General features: G+C 45.6%; 4 protein-coding genes across 7 annotated transcripts; 3 read left to right on the top strand and 1 right to left on the bottom strand.

The window, feature by feature from the left end:
• The first annotated feature begins 927 nt into the window (after positions 1-927).
• Positions 928-4,246, top strand: LOC136542593 (acidic leucine-rich nuclear phosphoprotein 32-related protein 1). The gene is made up of 2 exons (XM_066535100.1): positions 928-2,194; positions 3,903-4,246. Exons 1-2 carry the CDS (start codon positions 1,022-1,024, stop codon positions 4,155-4,157), a joined length of 1,428 nt encoding a protein of 475 aa, XP_066391197.1. The 5' UTR covers positions 928-1,021; the 3' UTR covers positions 4,158-4,246.
• Positions 4,247-7,139: 2,893 nt separating this feature from the next.
• LOC136542597 (uncharacterized) lies at positions 7,140-9,701 on the top strand. Of its 2 annotated transcripts, none has more exons than XM_066535107.1 (4): positions 7,140-7,683; positions 7,901-8,103; positions 8,335-8,408; positions 8,519-8,666. In XM_066535107.1, the coding sequence occupies exons 1-4, from the start codon at positions 7,506-7,508 to the stop codon at positions 8,604-8,606; spliced, it is 543 nt and encodes a 180-aa protein (XP_066391204.1). In that variant the 5' UTR covers positions 7,140-7,505; the 3' UTR covers positions 8,607-8,666. The 2 variants fall into 2 exon arrangements, with proteins under 2 accessions (XP_066391204.1, XP_066391203.1); XM_066535106.1 differs by lacking the exons at positions 8,335-8,408; positions 8,519-8,666 and adding exons at positions 8,709-8,781; positions 9,356-9,701 and having other exon boundaries at positions 7,142-7,683.
• A 1,164-nt stretch (positions 9,702-10,865) lies between these two features.
• LOC136542596 (uncharacterized) lies at positions 10,866-13,399 on the top strand. The gene is made up of 4 exons (XM_066535104.1): positions 10,866-11,490; positions 11,588-11,668; positions 12,716-12,891; positions 13,047-13,399. The coding sequence occupies exons 1-4, from the start codon at positions 11,193-11,195 to the stop codon at positions 13,239-13,241; spliced, it is 750 nt and encodes a 249-aa protein (XP_066391201.1). The 5' UTR covers positions 10,866-11,192; the 3' UTR covers positions 13,242-13,399.
• A 412-nt stretch (positions 13,400-13,811) lies between these two features.
• LOC136542595 (nuclear transcription factor Y subunit A-4-like) lies at positions 13,812-18,207 on the bottom strand. Of its 3 annotated transcripts, none has more exons than XM_066535102.1 (7): positions 17,902-18,207; positions 16,585-16,693; positions 16,353-16,500; positions 15,704-15,816; positions 15,553-15,621; positions 14,845-15,012; positions 13,812-14,418 (listed from the first exon to the last, which is right to left on the bottom strand). In XM_066535102.1, exons 2-7 carry the CDS (start codon positions 16,645-16,647, stop codon positions 14,086-14,088), a joined length of 894 nt encoding a protein of 297 aa, XP_066391199.1. In that variant the 5' UTR covers positions 16,648-16,693; positions 17,902-18,207; the 3' UTR covers positions 13,812-14,085. The 3 variants fall into 3 exon arrangements, with proteins under 3 accessions (XP_066391199.1, XP_066391198.1, XP_066391200.1); XM_066535101.1 differs by having other exon boundaries at positions 17,942-18,207; XM_066535103.1 differs by lacking the exon at positions 16,585-16,693 and having other exon boundaries at positions 17,942-18,206.
• Positions 18,208-20,478: the final 2,271 nt, after the last annotated feature.

Raw genomic sequence — 20,478 nt, 5'->3', positions numbered from 1 at the left:
TGATTTGTTGTGAGAGAAAAATAATATTCTATGATTAAAAAATTAGAGCTGATTCTGGCTTATAAGCTCAATCGAACAGAGCCATAGTTTTGTGTGGGAGTAAATAAAACAATCAAACATTCAAGAGTTTAGTATATTTTTAACATTTATAACTCAGAATAACCACGAGCTTTTTAAACAACCACGAGCTTTGTACTCCGTACGCCACAAGATCCGCTCAACTCTCAAGTCTCAACGCGGACGTGCCGTGTTCCCCGAACCGTCGCCACTGCAGGCCAGTCCAACACTGATCCGGGTCCACATCAACCAGTGCCAGTTGCCAATCTCCAGTCTCCACACCTCCATCCAGCCGCCCTCCGGGGCCCCACTGCCAGTCTGCGCAGCCCTCTACCCCACCGCACCGGGTGGTAGGCAGAAGAAACCAGACGCAAGTCCACACCGAATCCGACGGTCTAGGCTGCCTCAATGTAAATCGGACGGTACTCGGGTCACTACTGTCTACTTAATAATGGTTTGCTACCCAGCCACTTCCCCTTGGGTCACAGAAATAGTGGGCTCTTTCTGTCAGTGATGTGCACACCCAAACCCGGGGTACGCATGGCCCAGTAATAAAGAATTCATAATATCTTGTGCTCAAAAAGAAAAACCAGAGACGAAAAAAGAAAACCAAGGCCGGAGAAAAAGATGCTTTTGGCATCATCGAGCCCACGACGCCTCTCCTGCTCTCCGCCCCGCTTCTCCACCCGCCCCCTCTCAAAAGAAACACACATCCCTCGGATCCTGCCACGTCAGCGATCCGCGCCTCCCGATCGGAGCACTCTCATTGGCCGCGAGCGAGCCCCCCTAGCCACCCTCCCTGCGCCTGGTCCAGAGCGCGCCCCGTGAACCGCCCCCCTCTTCCCCCAATGGCGAGGAAAACACCCTCCCCGTATAAGATCACTCTGTATTTCAAATCCCCTCGCAACCAAACACTTCCGTGAAAAAAAAATAATTTAATTTATTATAGGAGAAGGGGGAAGAGATGGTGGACGAGGCGTGGGAGCGGGCGGTGGAGGCGGCGCTGCACGCCGGCGGCGAGGGGAGCTCGTCGCCGGCGCGGAGCCTGACGCTTGACGGCGCCGTCAAGTGCATGCACGGGCGGCTGCCGGCAGCTGAGATACTGGAGCGGCACCAGAGCCTGGAGCACCTCTCGATCGCCGGTGTGGGCGTCACGTCGCTCGAGGGGTTCCCGCGGCTGCGGAACCTCACGCGGCTCACCCTCTCCGACAACCGCATCGCCGGCGGCCTCGACCACCTCGTCGCCGCGGGGCTGTCCTCGCTGCGCGACTTGGACCTCAGCAACAACCGCATCCAGGACGTCGACGACCTCGCGCCACTTGCCGACATGCGCCTCGTGTCGCTCGACCTCTACGAGTGCCCCGTCACTCGGGTCAAGGACTACAGATCCAGGGTCTTCGGTATGATCCGGACGCTCAAGTACCTGGACAAGATGGATGCTGACGAGAACGAGCGCCCCGAGTCCGATGACGACGATGACGACGGCGACGGCGAGGGCGACGAAGATGACGAAGATGAGGAAGGCGAGGAAGACCCCGGGAGCGGCGAGGTAGCGAACGGGGGCGTTGCCCACGCGCGCGGCGGCGTGGCTTCGCATCCAGTGGAGGTGAATGGGGTGATCGATGTGGACGAGGAAGAGAGCGACGCTGATGAGGTCGTCCCGAACGGGGGAGTGGAGCACAGCCATGGGGCAAACGGGTTTCGTGTCGCGGCTGCTGGAGAAGCCCCAGGCGAGGAGGATGAGGACGTGGAGGAGGACGATGACGACGATGACGACTTTGAGGAGGAGGAGGATTTGGGGGAGGAGATTGATGAGGATGTTGATGACGAGGATGCTGTTGTGGAGGTGCATGATGTACCAAGTAGTGATGAGGAGGAAGATGGTGTCGAAGAGGAGGACGAAGATGAGGAGGAGGAGGTTGAGGATGAAGGTGGAGAGGCAGAGCCACAGAGCAGTGCTAGGGTTGCCATGATGACAGGGGAGGATGGAGGAGAAGAGATAGATGGGCATGAGCATGGCGAAGGGGATGATGAGGATGAAAATGGTGAGATCGGTGAAGAGGATGAGGAGGGACTGGAGGTTGATAGGGTTTATGAGGGGGGGAATGATGACGACGAAGCAGATGCGGATGATGAGGTATAACGCATAAATTTTCTTGCAAGCGTTTCTAGTGCTTTTCCATTTATTGCAATTTCCTGTTTGTTCAGTTGGTAATCTGTTTACTATTATCCATTTGTTTATATTGTTGCAGATGACATAACTTTCATTTTGTGTTTTTAGTATACGGAAGCTGTCGCATAGCGAAATTAATTTTTCACGGTATCTGCTGTAGTTAGCTGCCTAGGAGTATTTGGGAGAGCAGTAGAGCCCCATGGCGGCTGTGAACACATCTATAACATCTTTTCCTGTAACTACTATTTGCGTATAGTCAGTTTTGGTAAATCCAAACTTTTTATACCTGTGCAATATTTAAGTCTAGTGATGGTTATTAGAGCAAGTATAATAGCAGGCTGTAAGCCGACTAAATGCTGAGGTGGAGGAGAGAGGAGAGGAGAGAGAGGAGAAGCGGGCTGTAAGCTTACAGCCGGCTTGGGCACAAGAACCAAGAAAGTCTGTGAGAGAGGCAAGTGGACCATGTATTAACTGTAAAGAGCCAACTACTATATGAGTGGGCTGAGAGAAGGCTGCAAGGAACCTTACAGCCAACAAGCCGGCTGTATTATTAGCCTTGCTCTTAGTATGCTGGTTTTGGAAGTCTATTTTTTTGTTTATGATCTGTTGGATGATTAGACTGTGTATATTTGGCAATCATATATCTTGATGCATCTACTTTAAGGAGCCTTTTGTCTATCATCTGTATATACACTCTTCTCGTGTATGTGTCCCTTTTCTAGCGAGGCTGGAATTTTTGTCTGCAAATTTTTGTTTGTCTATTATCTGTATATACGCTCTTCTCGTGTATGTGTCCCTTTTTTAGCGAGTCTGCTTTTTATTATTCTTTGTGATTTGTGATGATTTAAGGAGTTCCTGATGAACCTTGGCACGTTATTCTGTGTCTCTGCCATGTCCAGACAGTATATGAAGTTCTTATGGAGCTGTGCCTGAATATCAATGCGTGTCTGTTTGTTCTGCCATGCGCCTTATCATAATATGTTTCTTTAAAACCTGCTATCTGTGCAATGAAAAGATTTTATGACTGGTTTGCTCATTAAAAAGGTGCCTCTGCCATAAACTGGCTGCTGATTTTTTTATAATAAAATACGGCTACCAGCTATGTCATCATTTTTATATCTACTTGATATCAAGTTTTTTGCTTCTCCAAAATACTTAATGCAACCATTCTTGCAATGGTTTATGTTTAGTACTTCCTCTGTTCCAAATTATAAGACATTTTGGCATTTCTAGATTCATAGTTTTTATTACGTATCTAACATAACATATGTCTATGTGCATAGCAAATGCTATGAATATAGAAAAGCCAAAACGTTTAATAATTTGGAACGGAGGGAGTATCTTGTTGGCTTAATCTTGGAATGCATGTGAACTTGCAATGGTGATTCTTTTGTATTACATGTTCAACAAGTATTCCTAAACTGTACTGTATATAAGATTGACTGTTAGTATTCTGTTCAACTTATTACAACTGATTATCTGCATGTGTGCTAAAACTTGAGTTGCTGGGCCTTTTGTACAAGTGAATCTGGTCTATATTTATTGTCATTTGCATGCCACTTCCAGCCCGTTCTAACAATATATTTACGTTTTGAGTTTTTGAGTGATTGATTTCTTTCATGGCATGGAGTAGAAGTACATTTCTAATTAATGTTATATTCATGTTCTTCAGGATGAATATACTGAATATCTTGTGCAACCAATCGCTCAGCCTCAAGCCATGGCCATTGGAGGTGACTTGGAAGTAGCTGACCCTGATGATGCTGATGAAGACCAGGAAGAAGTCGACGATGATGATGAGAGGGTCACAGATCAGCCTTCATCCTCGCAGGGAACCAAGCGGAAGAGAGATGATGATCCGTCAGGCAGTGGCGATGACAGTGGGGATGATGGTATTGAGGACTTGAGGCCCTTCAAGCACAAGTAACGGAGCAGCCAATGTACATGGATCCATCCCTCCCCCTTCCTGAGCTAGAAGTAAAGCAGAGCAGGATCAGCAGCAGGAACAGAAATATGGTGGGTTTCCCCTGTCTTCTTTTTTATCGTTTTTTTCTTGTAAAGACTTTGAATTCAGAGAGCTTCAGCCTCCTCTTGGAATAGCAGATTTTAGGAGGTAATGGAGACACCTTGTGTAGCCTAGTAGGCCAGTTAGCTAAACCAGTTCAGTTCTTCAGTCTCCTCTTGCCGGGAAGCCCCTTTTGTGTTTGATTTTTCCCTCCAGAATTTCAAATGGTAGTTGCAACCCTGGGGCTTTCCCTCCACCCTTTGAAATTTCTGTTGCATTGACAGTATAGGCATGCTCAAACTGTAGTTTCCCTCCAAAAGAAAGCCCGGGAAATGGCCCCCTTTCAAATGCCCCTGGTAGCCGTTGCCCCCATTTGAATTCCTGAGGTACTGCACCTCCAATCGGCCGAATTGCCCTCTGTTCGGGTTACTGCTTTGAGATAGGTGAAATGGCTGTGGTTGCAGCGATGGAGGCGGCAAGCCGGGGTCCCAGTGCCTGTATATTTTTTATTAAGGTTTTTTTTTTCGGCTGGAGAGGCTCGCTCTCAAGCCTCCAAGCCTGCAGGAGCTGCGGCGTGTCTATGGTTCACGGTGGTCGCGCCGTGTTGCCCGCGGTCTATCGCGGGGATCGTGCTCTTTGTCTCTGTCGAGCGGGCCCCAGATCAGATGCAGGTGTGTGTTACCTGCTCTTGCGGTGAAATCAGCCTTGGGCGAGTGGTAAACAGTTGCGGTTGGGTGGTTTGGGCTGGACGCTGGATAGTGAAGTGGAGCAACCTCTCCCTTCGTTTGTTCTGGCGCGAGGATCCGGGGAGATGGTCGATGGTGGAGTACGGGACAGCAGCCACTACTCTCCCTTTCGCTTTTGGCAAGTTGCGCTGGCGGGGATGGGAATGACCGAATGAGGGGCCCGGGTGGGCTGCGGTAGGCGGCGGTAGCGGTGGTGGGGGCGAGGGGTAACGTGACTAGCGGTGGCGTGAGCGCACGGGTGGGGCCGGGGTGGGCGGGCAGCGCGTTGTCGGTGAGCGCGGCTCGTGGTGGGGTAGGGTCTAGGGTTGCGGGAGAGGGGAGGAGATCCGTTCGGATCACTACGAGATGCCTCCGGCGGATGCTTCTGGGCCTCTCGCCCGATGTGGCAAACCTTTCTCGCCCTCCTTTCTTTACTCCGTGGTTTAATGACGGTGCTGCCCTTGCGCCGGGCCCGCCGTGTTGAATAATCGACTCCCCTAGTTTGACACGTATCCCTCGTCCCGGGTCTGGGCGGAGCGCAACGTGCGCCGCGATGGTTGTGGCCCCGCAGGTCAGGAGGCTGTCGTGGCCGGCGGGCGTATCCTTTGGTGACTGTGGATGGATTTCAGGATTTGGAAGTTACGCAGAGTTTAATTGCTTGGGCCATGTTTTTCCCACCAAACTCCTAAATTTGGCACTATACAAAAGATACATCAAACTTACGGTATATGCATGGAGTACTAAATATAGACGAAATTGGCACTATATAAAAAGAAGATTTCTCGTCACATTAAACTTACGGTACATGCATGGAGTACTAAACGTAGACGAAATTAAAAACTAATTCCACAGTTTAGTTGTACTTTACGAGTTGAATCTTTTAAGCCTAATTAGTTAATGTTTGGATAATAATTTACAAATACAAACAAAATGCTACAATAACACATTAATTATTTGGCCACTCCTAGATCCGGGAACTAAACGTGCTCTTGCTTTTACGGCGCCGTTGTTGGCGAGCGCTACGGAATAATGGCGTGGACCGGGTTCACAGGGCAATCGCGCGGGGCCTCCGCGTGGGCGTGGCTACGCCTGCGACCTGCCTAGCCTCCAGCTGTTGTGAGCGTATGGTCCGAGTCTATGTCGGCGGGCGTATGGAATCGTGACAGCACAAAGGAGTAGCGACGGGAGTAGTTACGGCGGCAGGCACCGGCGCACCGCAGCTCAACACGCTATACCCGTGATGAGAGCAGAGCACCACTTAATGCGACGTCGGCCAAGGGTCTGTACTCTGTAGCAAGACGTGTTCCACCTTGACCCATTCCCCCTTCTCGTCTTGCCTTCGTTATACGCAGCCTGCTGTGAGAAATGAAAAAAAAAAGTTTTTTACGTATATTGAAAAAGATTAAATAAAATGCTTTCCTGACAAGCGAAACTGAAACTTTACTTTGGGTGCCTAGCATCGACCGAGCGGTAGAGGTGAAGAGGTGATCGTGTGAGACAATACAGCATGACTTATGCCGATGCTTATAATAAAATGTTGGGAGAGAAAAACGTTGTTCCATGACTGAAAGTAGTTCTGGGTGGCGGGCCTGTTGCGGGTTAGAATGCGGAGTTCGAGGGTGATGAGCCAACCATTCTGTTCGCTTGATCGTGTTAGTCATGCTTATTAGTCATGATAGTGTTTTTTTTCGCCAGAGAAAAGCATCGGCCGACTTATAAGCCACGAGGCATTGGAACGCGGAGTTCGAGGCGGAGTTCGAGGCGATCTGGGCCACGCCGCTCAGGCCACACCGCCGCTTCGAGATGGGCCTCCGCCGCCTTCCACGGCGAATTTGCCGCTCAGCCTTTCGCCGGCAACTGGCCCGGCGGCCCGCCACTTTCTGGTGGCATAGCAGTCAACAACCTAATCTAAAAAAAAGCAGTAAACAACAACCGCATCTTGTAGTAGCATTGCACAATCTTTTAATCTTGTATCGACATTGACTGGCACTGAAAATATAAAGTATGGTCCCTGAATGTGAGTGGCTTTGTAGGTGGTCCAATGTTCAGCGACGCAGCGTAATATTTGGGGTAGTATTTCTATCCAACATTTTTTCTAGCCATTGCTTTAAGTAGAGTAAAGACTTATTCGATACCTCTTTTTTTTTTCAATCAATAAATAAACGACAGTAAGCATACGTACCTTATTGGCTGGCTCACAGGCACCCCGTGCTGCGCCGCGAGGCTGCAGCCCGCAGCCGCAGGAGCAGGTGCCGAGCAGATAGCGTGGCGCCAAACCAGTGCCGTCCAACTGAGCCAGTGGACAGGAGCCACCCCTGCACGGCTGCACTCGACTACTCGAGGGACCCCGTCTGGCCGTCTCCAGTTAAACCAGTCGCCTCATCCTCTATCCCGATCTCTTCTTTTGTCGCCTCCGTGCGTGCCCCGGGGGCCTTCGCGCGCAACGATCAGCGCTGATTCGCATGCTGCCAACCCCCCTCCGCCAATCGTGAGACACGACCGTCGGTGGTTTTGCTTGCTTGGTCGCCGATCCTCGCGGACGCTCATGGTCATGGCGCCTCAGCCTTTGCGTGCCCCCGCTGGCCACGCGGCGTGCAGGTGCTCGGCCGCGCCGCTCTTCGGGAAGCGGGCGCCCCTCGTCGTCGCGTTCCCCCGCGCCGGTAGCGGCGGCGCCGTCGTCGTCTCGTGCTCGGCCGTGCAGGAGTCGTCCACCTCCACCACCGGTACCGTCTTGCTAGTTGCTACCCTAATCGGGGGGCCATCTGTTCTGAATAAGTTCTCTCGAGACGTAGATCGGCACAGTGACGCTTCAGAAATGTTAGATTGCACGGTGACGCTTCAGAAATGTTGGATTGCACTTGCACGCGCGAGTCAGTTTCTATGCAGTCTGTGCTCTCAAGTGCTGACATTGTTTGCTGTTACTATATTGATCTCCTGCAGTTAGCAAGAAGAAGGATGCTGCAGACGGTGCCAAGGAGGCCACAGCAGCGGCGGCGAAGCCGGCCGCGGCTGCCAAGCCAAAGAAGGCCGCGGCACTGCCGCTGCCGGAGATGATGCAGAAGGAGATCATCCCACCGCTGAAGGCTGCCTTGGATGCGGAGGAGAACGTGTCCCAGGTCCAGCTCGCCTTCCAAAACAACACGGTGAGTAGTCAGTACTTGCTCAATCATTCAAATACAGAATGCTCGTAGCTAGTGAATAAAAACTGGTGTAACTGGTGTCATTGGTACTGTACATTTGTTCTAGCATGCAAGAATGAAATACCTTTTAGCATAAATTACCATCAAGAGGGGTAACTGAATATCAGTATATATATTAAGCAGGAAATTGTCTTGGTTTATGCCACTCACTTGTGAACTGTAATGTTTGTGCAGTTCATTAATTCTAGAGCATTGTCAATCGTTATGGAGAAAGAAGAATTGATCAGTGATGTCGATAGCACAGTACTGTATTGATCAACTCAGGCCCATGCTCTAATATCACTCAATGCTTTGTGATAAACTGTTTACTCTAATGTGACGGTGTTCACTGTTTTAATTCCACGCATCCACTATGTAGGCACAGCCTATTGCTATGCAAAAAATGGAACAGGATAGTGATATCACCTTACATCAACTCCTACTGCCTCCACCGAACACAACGTTAACATAGCCCAACATTTGTTTGGGAATGCACTTTCAGAAACTTGAGATTGCTCCCACAAATTAGTCGGCAGATTTCTGATGGATCTAGTGCTTATGGATTGCAGCTAGAGGGGTCTTTCATAAAGGATGACGTCCCTTATTATTTTTGGGCCTTCTTTCCAAAAGGAGACCTCACAGGTATATACTGTCTTAAATTTTTTTTCTATCTTCTCATTCAACTTTGTTGCCCATTGTTGTTTTCCTTTCTGGAACTTCTAATAGTAGGAATATCCTTCATTTATAAGCATTGGTGCATAACCTAAACTCCTGGCCCTAGACCCTAGTTAACCAACTTTCCAATTTCTTAGTATCAAGCACTACCATGCTTACTCTGAAGTCTGAACACTACATGACATGAAGAACGTCATACTATTTTCATAGTGTAGGATATAGAGTTCTTTTTTCTAAGCAACAGTAGAATGTAGAATAGAGCATGGTTTGCAGAACAATGTAGAATGCGACTAAAAGCCTTCGTCATTAGCCATTACCATGCCTATTGTCGTCCGAAAAAATGCAGGAGCTCTGCCTTCCCATTACTGAATAATGTATGACATGGCTAGATGCCTAGATGGGCTCTCATCAGTTCTGTGGCCATCTACTCTGCTGTAGGATATGTAGAACAAAAAGCTACACATTCCTTTGTCACTAAAGATGAAAAACAGCTTACTGAGTTAGCGGAAAGCGCACACTAATCTCGTAACAAACAATGCAGGACCGAAGGGCTTTGCGCTATCGTCCTACAGCAACGAAGTGAGCACCATCGAGCCATTCCTGATCGACGAGAAGAGGATAACGGCCAAGTACGTGGTTTTCTGGGTTTACAAGAGGCTGGCTGGGCAAGGCATCCTTCCGGTCTGGAAGAAAGAGGAGGGGGAGGAGGAGGACGCGAAGTAGTAGGCCGCGCAGGCACATACGCATACACACAGGGTGCTGCTGTGAACAAACACATGTAACACTGTAAAGTTAATCTGCTAGTAAAGTGTTCATCTGCTGTGAACATACACATGTACACAGATACTTCAGTTTCAGCAGTTAAAAACGTACCGTCATTTTTCTTCCGGTGTGAGATAAGATCAGTCTTGTAAATGTCAGGAGAGGTGCAATCGTGTGAGCATTGTGGAGCTGCTGAACCATACATTGGCATCTGCTGCATAGTCCCTCATTCATACAACCTGTTCGCTGATTGGTTTCTGAGCTGATAAGCCCGACTGGTGTTGGTTTGTTGTGAGAGAAAAATACTGTACCATGGCTTGACTGGTGTTGGTTTGTTGTGAGAGAAAAATACTGTACCATGGCTGATAAGCCCTGGCTGAAACCAATGGCGAACATGCCGCTAGTCTTATGCTGCAGAAGCCAATCAAATTTGTGGAACACTGAAAGCTGGTCTTGTTGGCAATCTGGACCTGACCTTCGTGGGTTGGGCCGCCTCGGTTCCGCTTGATTTTGCTTCTCGTGACCAGGCGAATACTACGGACAAGGTATCATTTTTTTTGGGAAAAATTACAAGGTATCATTTTCTTCGACGAGAGAGGAGCCAATAGATCTACGACGGATGCCGTCTGAAAGCTATGGTATCTGAAGATTATTATCGCCAGTCCTACCTGTCGTACTCTATCCCTCCAGTCCTTCGCCATTATCCATTTATCCTAAGCGTCCACGTGCACAATCGTATGGAAATGCAAGATATAATTTTCAAGGAGAGGTGCATCTTTCTTAGGAATTGTGTTTGCCTTTGACCCTAGTCTTTTAGCATTGTAGTTTTGTTTGTGTGGCCTTCTTTTGCTAGTAGCCGTTCCGTGTCGTTTAACGCGCTCGTCAGGATTTCCAATTTCAGTATTTGGATGTTTTAGGTCATCCCGAAAATTACCTAAATTCGTGAAATTTCACCAAAATTTTGGTAATATATTTTTTTAGAAACTTCAACATGAGATCATATTTCTAATTTTTAAATCTAAGCAGAATTTTAACATGATTTATGACTACATATCTATTGAGCAGAAGAATATACAACATAAGCAATAGAAGATATGAGTTTATAGTTATATATTTACAATAAAACACATACATTACAATAATATGAATTTAAAGTTTTTTCATTCGGTCACCCCTCAAATTACTAAAATTCATAAAATTTCTAAGAAATTTCGTTAAAATTTTGAACCCGACGCTCTTAAGAAAATGCCTTTTGCCCTTTTTCACCTTGAGTGATTAGATAGAGTTCCTACTGATTATTAAAAAAAGGGGGGGAGGGGATCAGCTTACGTTTGTCATGCAACGGAAGCACAAAATACTACTGTATTCTAGGATACATGTTTGTGTTTTTTTTTTGTGTGTGCAAGGAACCTGTAAAGTTTGTACCACAAAAATCCTTGAACAAAACAAAACAGATGAAGATATTTTTAACTTTTCTTATTGTAAATTTTTCTGTTCTCTGAACACACCACCATCGACAATTCGACATGGCGAGTTGGCGACGCTGAAAACCGAAGCACCGAACACACGCACACACAGGACACGCACACTGCAGCTAGCCCGTATCGCCAATCGCCATGCTCGCCTCTCTCCTCCACGGCCCAGCCGCCGCCGTCGCCGCGGCGCCCAGCGCCTTCCCCCTCCGCTCCCTCCCGACGGCGAAGACCCCGTTCCTCCCCTCGCTCCCGCACCCGGTCTCTCCAAGGCGCGCGGCCGCCGCGGCGTTCGCCTTCAACCCCGCCGCCGCCGCGGCCCCCATCGCGGCGTCGCTGCTCGAGGGTCCCGTGCTGGTCTGGGCCGGCCGCCTCTGCCTCTACTACGCGCTCCTCCACGTCGGGCTCGCCGGCTCCCCGCGGAATCCCTTCCTCTCACACGGTAATACACGCGAGGTTCGACGCGGTGGTGTTTCGGGTTCGGGAATGGGGAGCAGGGGAGGTGTTTGAGGTTTTCTGATGCGCGTGTGTTTTTGCAGAGATCGGCGGCGAGGACGGCGCCGGCGACAGCGACCTAGGGTTCTCCAAGTGGGCAGAGAAGCTCCGTGGCGGCGCCTCAGGTTTCGTGCAGTTTTCTGAATTTTGTTTGCTCGATTTTAATGGTTCATTTATGTATTCACGCATTTCTCGGATTTGCCGTTGATGCTCTGTTCGGTGGAAGTGGATGCTGTGAAAGATTTATACGGTTCTGCCGTTCTGCATCTGTAAGGAGATTTTGGATGTGAAAAAGATATTGTTCTTTGCAGAATCTGATTCTACTGCCTTGTTAGGAGGGACCATATAGTACATGGTGCTAGGTAGTTCGTTTTTTTCGGCAGAATTTGACAATACTGGGGCCAAAAGGGTTGAGACACAATTCTGGGGCTATCTCAAAGTGTAAAGGGATCTTAGCTTTAAAATGATAGATTGAGGATTCAACACGCTGCACTGTCATGGGGGTCATGCACTGAGTTGATACTTGCTATATACTTATATAGTATTGATGTGCCAACCCGAATGTTGACTTGGTCTGGTGTTGATGGTATAGCACTCTGGATGCTTTAAATGGGAGGAGTGGGTTCTGTAGACTTTATATGGTGAAGGGAACAAAGTAATCAAATTGGGAATGTTTTGCGTGGGTATGATCTTGCACTCTGGTTGGCTTTCTTAGCCAACTGTCACTGTACTTGCTATGAAGGATGGATCGACCAATATTCTTTTCTGGTTAGAGAATAATATAGTCCTTTTGTGAGCTATGTTAATGCCAGGCTGCTGGCTCTCTGTTTTTTTTTTTCTGTAGAAGTACTCTGGAATTGAAGTGCAATTCTGTCCTTACTTTTGACTTCTGGGTTTGTATTTCCTGAAATTGAAGAATCCATCTTCCATGCTAAATCTAACCGTACTGGGATGAAATTGTTCTCTCTTTTATATAATATTGACTAGTAACCTCTCCGTCAGTATTTGTAACGCTCTTTAGATTTCTTTACATTCAGCCTTAACAAGGAAAAAGCCTGAACATAACCCCAGGGGTCCTCAAAGAAATTTGTGCATGGAAACATATGTATACTTTATTACATTGTTTTGTAATGGACGAGAAGGTGAATAGTCTTGAGCTTCTTGTTGATCAGGTGAAAAAGATGCTCAGGATAAGAGAAAGCTAACTAGCAAATGGAAGCCGACAACCAGAGGCACACTGAAGAGAACCTACCGAGTACGATCAACGGATGAAGGAAGGCGGATCCTTAAGGAGATTGCTTCAGTTCTGTCCCAAGATGACCATTTTGTGGATGCTTCGTCTCACAAGGTAAAATCTTGTCTCAGTCCAGAACAAGTGATCCCATGTGCCCCTTTATGCAACATTTTGCGAACAAGTATTATCTCATCACCTGTCAAAAGAGGTTTTAAACATGTTTCTCTTGTGCTTTTGTTCGGTTGTTACTAAATGAGTCCACCAATCAGGGTTGCCAAATTAGGAGGGAAAGTGCTCATGGCGAAAGTGTTTGCTGCTACAACGTGAGAGCATTGTTCGATGAGCTTCCAACTCCTCACCTGCTTCTGGAGATTACACCTTTTCCTGCTGGACAACTTACCGATAACGACTACCGTAAGGCAGAGAGGCTTGAGATGGTGCTGAGGCTCAGCGCTTCTATTTAAAAAACTAGGGACTGATTTTTCAATTTCCTCTAATACTTTCTTTGCCCAAGTTGTAAATTGTCTTCCTATGGGCCTGTAAATGGACGCCGTTGGCTAAGAACTACTTGTAAAACACGAGTTCTGCTTGATTAATTTGAGCTTAAGAACCTGATATGATATACACTTGGGCGCTTCTCATAGTTTCCTTTTCCTTGAGTAACGCAAGTAGAGATGGGCATGGATTTTTTCCATTAGTCAAGCTCAAACTGACAATGTTATTTGATTATTAGTACAGCTAGAATGGATCCACGGTATCCACGGATCGCTCCATGCCCATCCTATGAAAGTGATTAGTTCTCGGCGTGAGCTTCATTATTTCTATGAAAGTGATTAGTTCTCGGCGTGAGCATCATTATTTCTTTTCACTCCTAACATCTCTGCAGTGCTGCTTTGAGAACATAGATAGATGAATAAATGTGTATGGTAAGTCATCATCACATCAAATGCAAAAGATAGGCAGAGACTAGACATGCTGGAATTCAGAGAAACTGCAAACTGGGGAGCTTATCAGACACAAAAGGCAGCAAGGTATTGAACAACAGGATCATGTATCGATGGCTTCACCTCAGAAACTCAGCAAAAGGTAGCATGTCATGTATGGACCAGTCTCCAGGAACAAACTCATAACCTAACCACAGTTCTTTCAGCTACAGCAAGCTGAAAAGGATTTGCATATGCCTGCACGTTTGGTTATTCTGAGGATCTCAATGTACATGTCCATTGCATATTCATAGTTTCAAAAGCCAAGGATGAGTTGCCACAGGCAGTGCGCCTGGGAATGGTGTTGTGCCCACTCCTCTTCACCTTATATGGTGGAAACACGCTGCTGCATGCCGTTCACGACCAGCTTCGAGCCTCCACCTTGCTGACTGAAGTTCGTCGTGGGGCGGAAGCCAACCGAGGGCAAGCAGCTGCGGTCCTGGCTGGCTGTTGAAGCACCTGCAGTGTCAGAAGAGGGCGTGCAGGTGGGGCCACTTTGGGAGGTTATGCTGTTGCCAATGATCTTTGAGCACATTGAACCACTCGATGCCTGATACTGCTGACTCTGCTCCTGGAGCTGCTTTGTGTTGAGGAATCGCCCTCCTGATCCACGAGCCCGCTTCATGGCATGACAATGTCGAGACTCATGAAGGTATGGCTGCGAAGAAAGGAAACTTTGTAATGTGTATTTGCCAGGTAAACTATATAGTTGAAGTAACAGAACTATTGCCTGTATAGGAATGCAGGACTAATTCATGCAGCTTTCAGATCAGAAAAGAACAGATTAAAAAGTGACGCAGAAGCCAAGAAATGCTTGATGTTAGCTAGTTACAAAACAATTATTTGTCTCACTCTTACAAAGATGCTTGGTGACACAAGTCCAAAACAATTTGCTAAAAAAGTTAAGCGTACGGAGAACCTACTGAAATTGTAGCCAGAGGGGTTTTTGTGACCTCCCTCCGAATATGGCCAAGAAAAATCTACTGTACTGATAGTTAAAGCTCTGTATGCAGCAAATGCTGAAGAACAATTAAAAGCAGCTTACCAAATCAGCATCAGGAATTGGAAAATTACTATGTATTACCTTCCGAGCTTTCACCATCTTATTCTGGGCCTCCAATTTAGCACGTGTTTGCCTCCTCCTAAGGATTGCATGGTATTGTTTTGCATTAACATATATTGGCTCTTCTTCTGCAGGTTCCACAGGCAACATAACTGGAGTGTTTGTTGTATCATTTTGCTGGGGATGGACCTAAATGCATAATACAGGAATGACGGCATTAACGCAGGCTCATTTTGTTTGGCAACAATAAAGTTTTTGAATATGAAGAAGCCTATGTGTTATCAAGAACGACAGCTAGCATGGCAGCCAAAATTGTGGTAGGATGCAATTATGGTTCTATATTCCTTTAATCTTTTATCTGGAGATATCATAAATAGCTTCCATTAAGTTCTGTGCAAATTATAAAAGACTAAGAGCGTTGATCCAAAAATGCCGCAACAAAATTTCTTGTGCATTGCCAAACTTCAACTAAAAGCACGATTTACCATTTTTGTTGCTTTGAAAAATAATCAATTCAGAAATAAGGAAACAGAAAGAATGTGTTTCACAAGGAGCCTTCATAACACCTAATATACAAGGAGTCAAGGACGATCTCTCTCTCTGAAATTAAAATGACTGCAAATGTATCACAGAGAAATCATTATATGATCTTGTAGCTCTAAATGTTGGGTATTTACTTACAGAATGTGGTCAGAAAGACAGAAACTGAAAAGTTAAGAGTGAACATACAATGGCATGTGGAGCATGTCCTGTCAAGACCCCACCATAATAAGCATCAGCAGTATAAGGAATATAAGCCTGGAACGAATGTAGGAAGTTAGCTCAAAGCAGCACATAAGATTTAAGAAAACAACACTTCTCTCGATCAAATGGAACTTACAAAAGATGGGCTGTAATCTAATTTTGGGGCCAAAAAGGCAGACCCTTCCTTCCCCAAGGACAATACTGGCTTCATTGTGTCCTGAGTATCCTTCCCATGATCTTCATCATTGTCTGGAGACAAAAAATGCACTGTCATGATGGTGCTAATGTATCAAAAACCCTTATTATACATTAGTCTTGGGCAGGGAAACATTATTTCAAAGGCCAATAAATACATAAGATAATTGAAGATTTCTCAAAAGACAAGCTAATGGGTTGGTGAAGATGGTAACAGGAGCAAAGGATTTTTTTATTAAAAAAAATGCAGGAACATATACAACAGAAGTAACTAAATTTCGATAAACCCAATTCTAATTTGAGTCCATATGAAGATTATCTGACTATAACTGAAGGAGCACATACAAGAATATGAAAATGGCCATGTAAAACTGCATGAACGCATAGTACAACTTATGGATACTGGCACTACAGCATAACAGAGCAAGTCAAGGAAGGCATCTGAACATATTAAACTCAGAATTCATCAGTTCATAACATTTCTTGTGAAGTAAACTTTAAATCAAGCTGTATCCCAATGCCAACGGCGTAAAAGAAAAGATACAAAAAGAATGATAACTGATATTAAGTGGTTGGAGATAAAGAATTACCTGATTGAGTTGATGTGTGTTCATTTGGACTGCTCTCACCCACTGCTGATGCTTCTTGGTTTGACCGATCAGATTCTGATGTTGAATCCCTATCGCAAACTTTATGGCCTGAATGTTTCATCTCATAACCATTTCCTGACAAGGAGCCCTGCACATATAGGCTAGCTAATAAGCTAATTATCTATGGTATGGCAAGCAGACAAAGGTTTCCAGCATAAATACCAACACATACATGGTTAGACTTAGGCATGGGATGGACAGAATGATCCTCCATTTCCCGTAAAAGCACAGGCATTACAAGATGGTGTCACTGACACTGAGCTCCAAACAACATTTTGCTTCTGAGAAATCAGATGAACGGACACCTAATTAACCTTTGTGGCAAGTAGCTAGCACTGAATTAGCTGAATTGACAATGACAAGCTAAAGAACAAGGGTAATTGGTGGCAATTCTACTCCTTTATCAGATACAGATTTACATCTATTGCAGGCAGAGTGCCAAGTAGTATCTGCTTTCAGTGGATACATTATCGTCATCAGCCAGTTTTTTTTACATCTCAGATGTTTGGACTCTGGAAAAAAAAATACTCTAGAAAACTTTTGTTTTACCAGGAGTGGATCAGCATTATAAATCACTATTTCTGTGCCTGTCAGTTGTCAGGTCCTCATAGGAAAGATGCTTCAGCCCATGTTTAGTTACAAAAACTTTTCCTAAAAAGTGTTGCAGTAGCCATCACATCGAATCTTACGATACGTGCATGGAGTATTAAATGTAGACGAAAAAAAAACTAATTGCACAGTTTGGTTTAAAATCGCGAGACGAACGTTTTGAGCCTAATTAGTCCAGGACTGAACACTAATTGCCAAATAAAAACGAAAGTGCTACAGTAGCCAAATTCCCAAATTTCACTCAACTAAACACACCCTCAGGCCTCAGCAAGCATTTAGCTCATATCAACAAGTTTACGCACTGATGAACCTGATTCCTGATTCGACGTTCCCCTGAAGTTCTAGCATGCATATCCGCACCCTCAAGATGACTCTTACCACACAGCTATAAGTGAATTAAGAAATCAACACAATCTGCACATAATTAGATTCAAGCCATCTAATCCTAGATAGAATAGAAAAGGGATTGCAGATTCCCATCCACCCCAGCTGCCGAGAACATCAACCCGCCACCCCCAGGTAATCCACGAAATAGTGGTCAGCTCATAGAACTTGCGCCCGGATTCTAGGAACAACGCATCGTGCAATGCGAGCTAGGCTGAAGCCAAAGCTTATCCAAGCAAGCATGGCCAAGAACAGAAATAAGCGGCATCAGCCAAAAAATCCTGTTATACTTCACAAAATTCCAACTGGAAAATCAAGAAAACCAGAGGGGGAAGCCTTAGGAGTGACAAGATTGAAGAAAAAGATGAATCAAATCAAACCGCAGAGCAAGACTATGGTTAGCAACCCAGCAGAGCGAGCACGATGCCACTCCGGGAACGAAGAGCAGAGGAGCCATCCAATCTGTGGCGACGGTGAACTCAAGAACAGAACTGACCAATCAATGACTCCTTAGAGGGATCAGGAGGAGTGTGCACCTGTATCTCCCTCCTCTCCCCTTCGAGTTTCTCTCTCTACCTTCTTCGGTCCCTTGAACCGTATCGTAGAGAGAGAGAGAGAGAGAGAGACGTCGAAGCAACTGAGAATACGGGGCACGACGAGGCCGCTCCGGCTGCCAAATATGTGCGCCTACTGTGCAGCCCCTTTCTGTCTTTTTCTCAGTCTGTTAGTTTTTTCGGCGCAATAAACAAACAAAAAATGTTTCGCCTCCTCTCCGCTGCTCGGTGCTCACACGTCACCTGCCTTGAATATTTGTAGGTGCACCAAGAACAAGACGCATGGTGATCGTACATTTGCTATGTTTTCATCGTGGGTTCTTACCCCTTTTGATTCTCTGGCTATGTTTAGGACCGCAACGTCATCACCGCACCGTGCGATATGGCGACCATAGCCTCCACCTCGTGGCATGGGAAACGTGAGGGCCAGTTTAATCTTACGGTCCGTGTTTCCGTTAATTCTCGTGAGATGTTTGGTGGGATTTTTCTAATTTTTGCTGTGGGGCGGGCGCGGATCCAATTTTAAGCGGTCCTAAGCACATCCTTTATTTAGTGTCATCCACTGCCTAGAAAAGCAACTTGATTTAAGAGCAGTTGTAGTGTACGTGAAAATCGGCAGTGTGGGTTGAACTATACACTAAAGCAGTCGATGTTTGCGAAATTAAATCGGTGCTACGTAAGATAAAACACAAAGACTAGAGACAAAAAGCATAAATATTTGGCAGATTTAATTAGTAAAGACAGATGAATATTTGCAACCTAGGATAACAAGCAACCATTCAATTTCTAGGAACATAGATAGCTCAAATTAAATTGTAAGTAAGTTAGATAACCAATCATGAGACAAAGATTAGTAAAGATGACTTACTAGTCACCTTAATCCACGTTGAGGTGTATTTAATGTTCAACCACTCTTCTATCAGGATTTCGTTTGATCTTGAGTCGCCTAGAAAAAAAAAACACTACAAACCTCGAACCTCATCACTTCGACAAGGTGAGCACATGACTTCTCAACGACTCCATGGCACCTTCACAATCTTCTTTGAAATGCTCCTCGGAACCATGAGCCACAAGCCATTTAGGAGGTGGCAACCTCCAAAAGTAACAACCTAATGACGCTTTCTTGATAACTCTCTAATACCACATAGCTCAAATTCTTGATGTAATGCGCTATCTTTTCTAAATATCGCTAAAAATTGTATTCCAAAGCAAAGTGTGTGTGAGAGGTGAAAGAAGACTGAAAGCCTGTTCCATGAGTAATCAATAGAGCTCTGTCCTTTTTCGCAAAAAAATGGGCAAGAGACCTCCCCCAATGTTTGGGAGAGTTGTATATATAGCCTCTAGCCGTTATAGTGTCTTCCTTACAAAAACTGTGATTTCACAGACCATTTGCAGTATAGGGCTCGGAGATACCAAACGACTAAATCCTATTTAAAATGAGGTCGGAGTCAAATGTTATAGAATATGTGGATTGTCAGCTCACTTGCTCGTTCTGTTTGCATTTTACATTGATGCATGGTTCAGTAACTCCAGCAGTAATGTTTTTTTTCGACAAAATAGACCTAAAGACCATTAACCATAGAGGCGCATACCGTCCATGACAAAGTTAACTCCTAGCTAAACTAACATGCATGTGTATGGAGTGTTCAAATTCAAGACATGCGGACCATTCAGCACTACAATCGAACTGTCGATCGCTTGCTTTTTCTAATGCACATCGAACCAACACAACTGTTAATTAACTTGACGCCGTTCGCTGGTCTGAATCTTGGCTGAAACTGGCTGAAAAACACTGTTCTGGCTGAATTGTTGTGAGAGAAAAACACTGTTCCAGCTGAAAAAACAAGGCGAACAAGCTGAATATGGGGTAAGCCGAACGAGACCTTGGAAGTTAGACTTGCGGGTTGTTCGTCTCTCATAGACAGATCGTCAGTGGTACAGGTTGCTCGCACACAACAACAAAAAAACCTTGTTGTTGGACTTTCTTCAAAAATGGCGTCAGCCTGTTTATGTTCACGATCAAATCAGTCTAGTTAGTCCTCTTTAACTCATATTTCAAACCTTTCTTTCTTTTCGTATTTTCAAAACACCACAAATCCATATGCATGCTTTGTAATTACTTAAGGAAAGTGGCACTAGATACCATCAAGTAAATAACCATGAAGTCCTCTTTATAGCAAGACTACCTCCTAGCCTACATATGTCCAATTAAATGGATCAACCAAACGTTATAATTTGCCTTGAGTTAGCAATCATGTTTTCCGACTCCATGAACATGATATCCAATGTAGCTCAATTCTTTAAGTGGGTTAATTTCTTTATCTTAAATAAAAATGTAAATCCATACTTATTGTTGTTAATTACCGAAACACAAATTAGAAACACAGATACTTTCATGCTCCAACCTAAGTCGAACCATGGTAAAAAAAAAACTCACCTTTTACGTCAAGCAGACACAAAGGCTAAAGGGTGATGCATCATGAGCAATGTTTTCCTAAATGGTAAACGGTCTTTACACG

The sequence above is a fragment of the Miscanthus floridulus genome, chromosome 3 (genome assembly GCF_019320115.1).
Source record: "Miscanthus floridulus cultivar M001 chromosome 3, ASM1932011v1, whole genome shotgun sequence".
Classification (NCBI taxonomy): domain Eukaryota; kingdom Viridiplantae; phylum Streptophyta; class Magnoliopsida; order Poales; family Poaceae; genus Miscanthus; species Miscanthus floridulus.
This window is presented reverse-complemented; position numbering and strand designations above follow the sequence as displayed.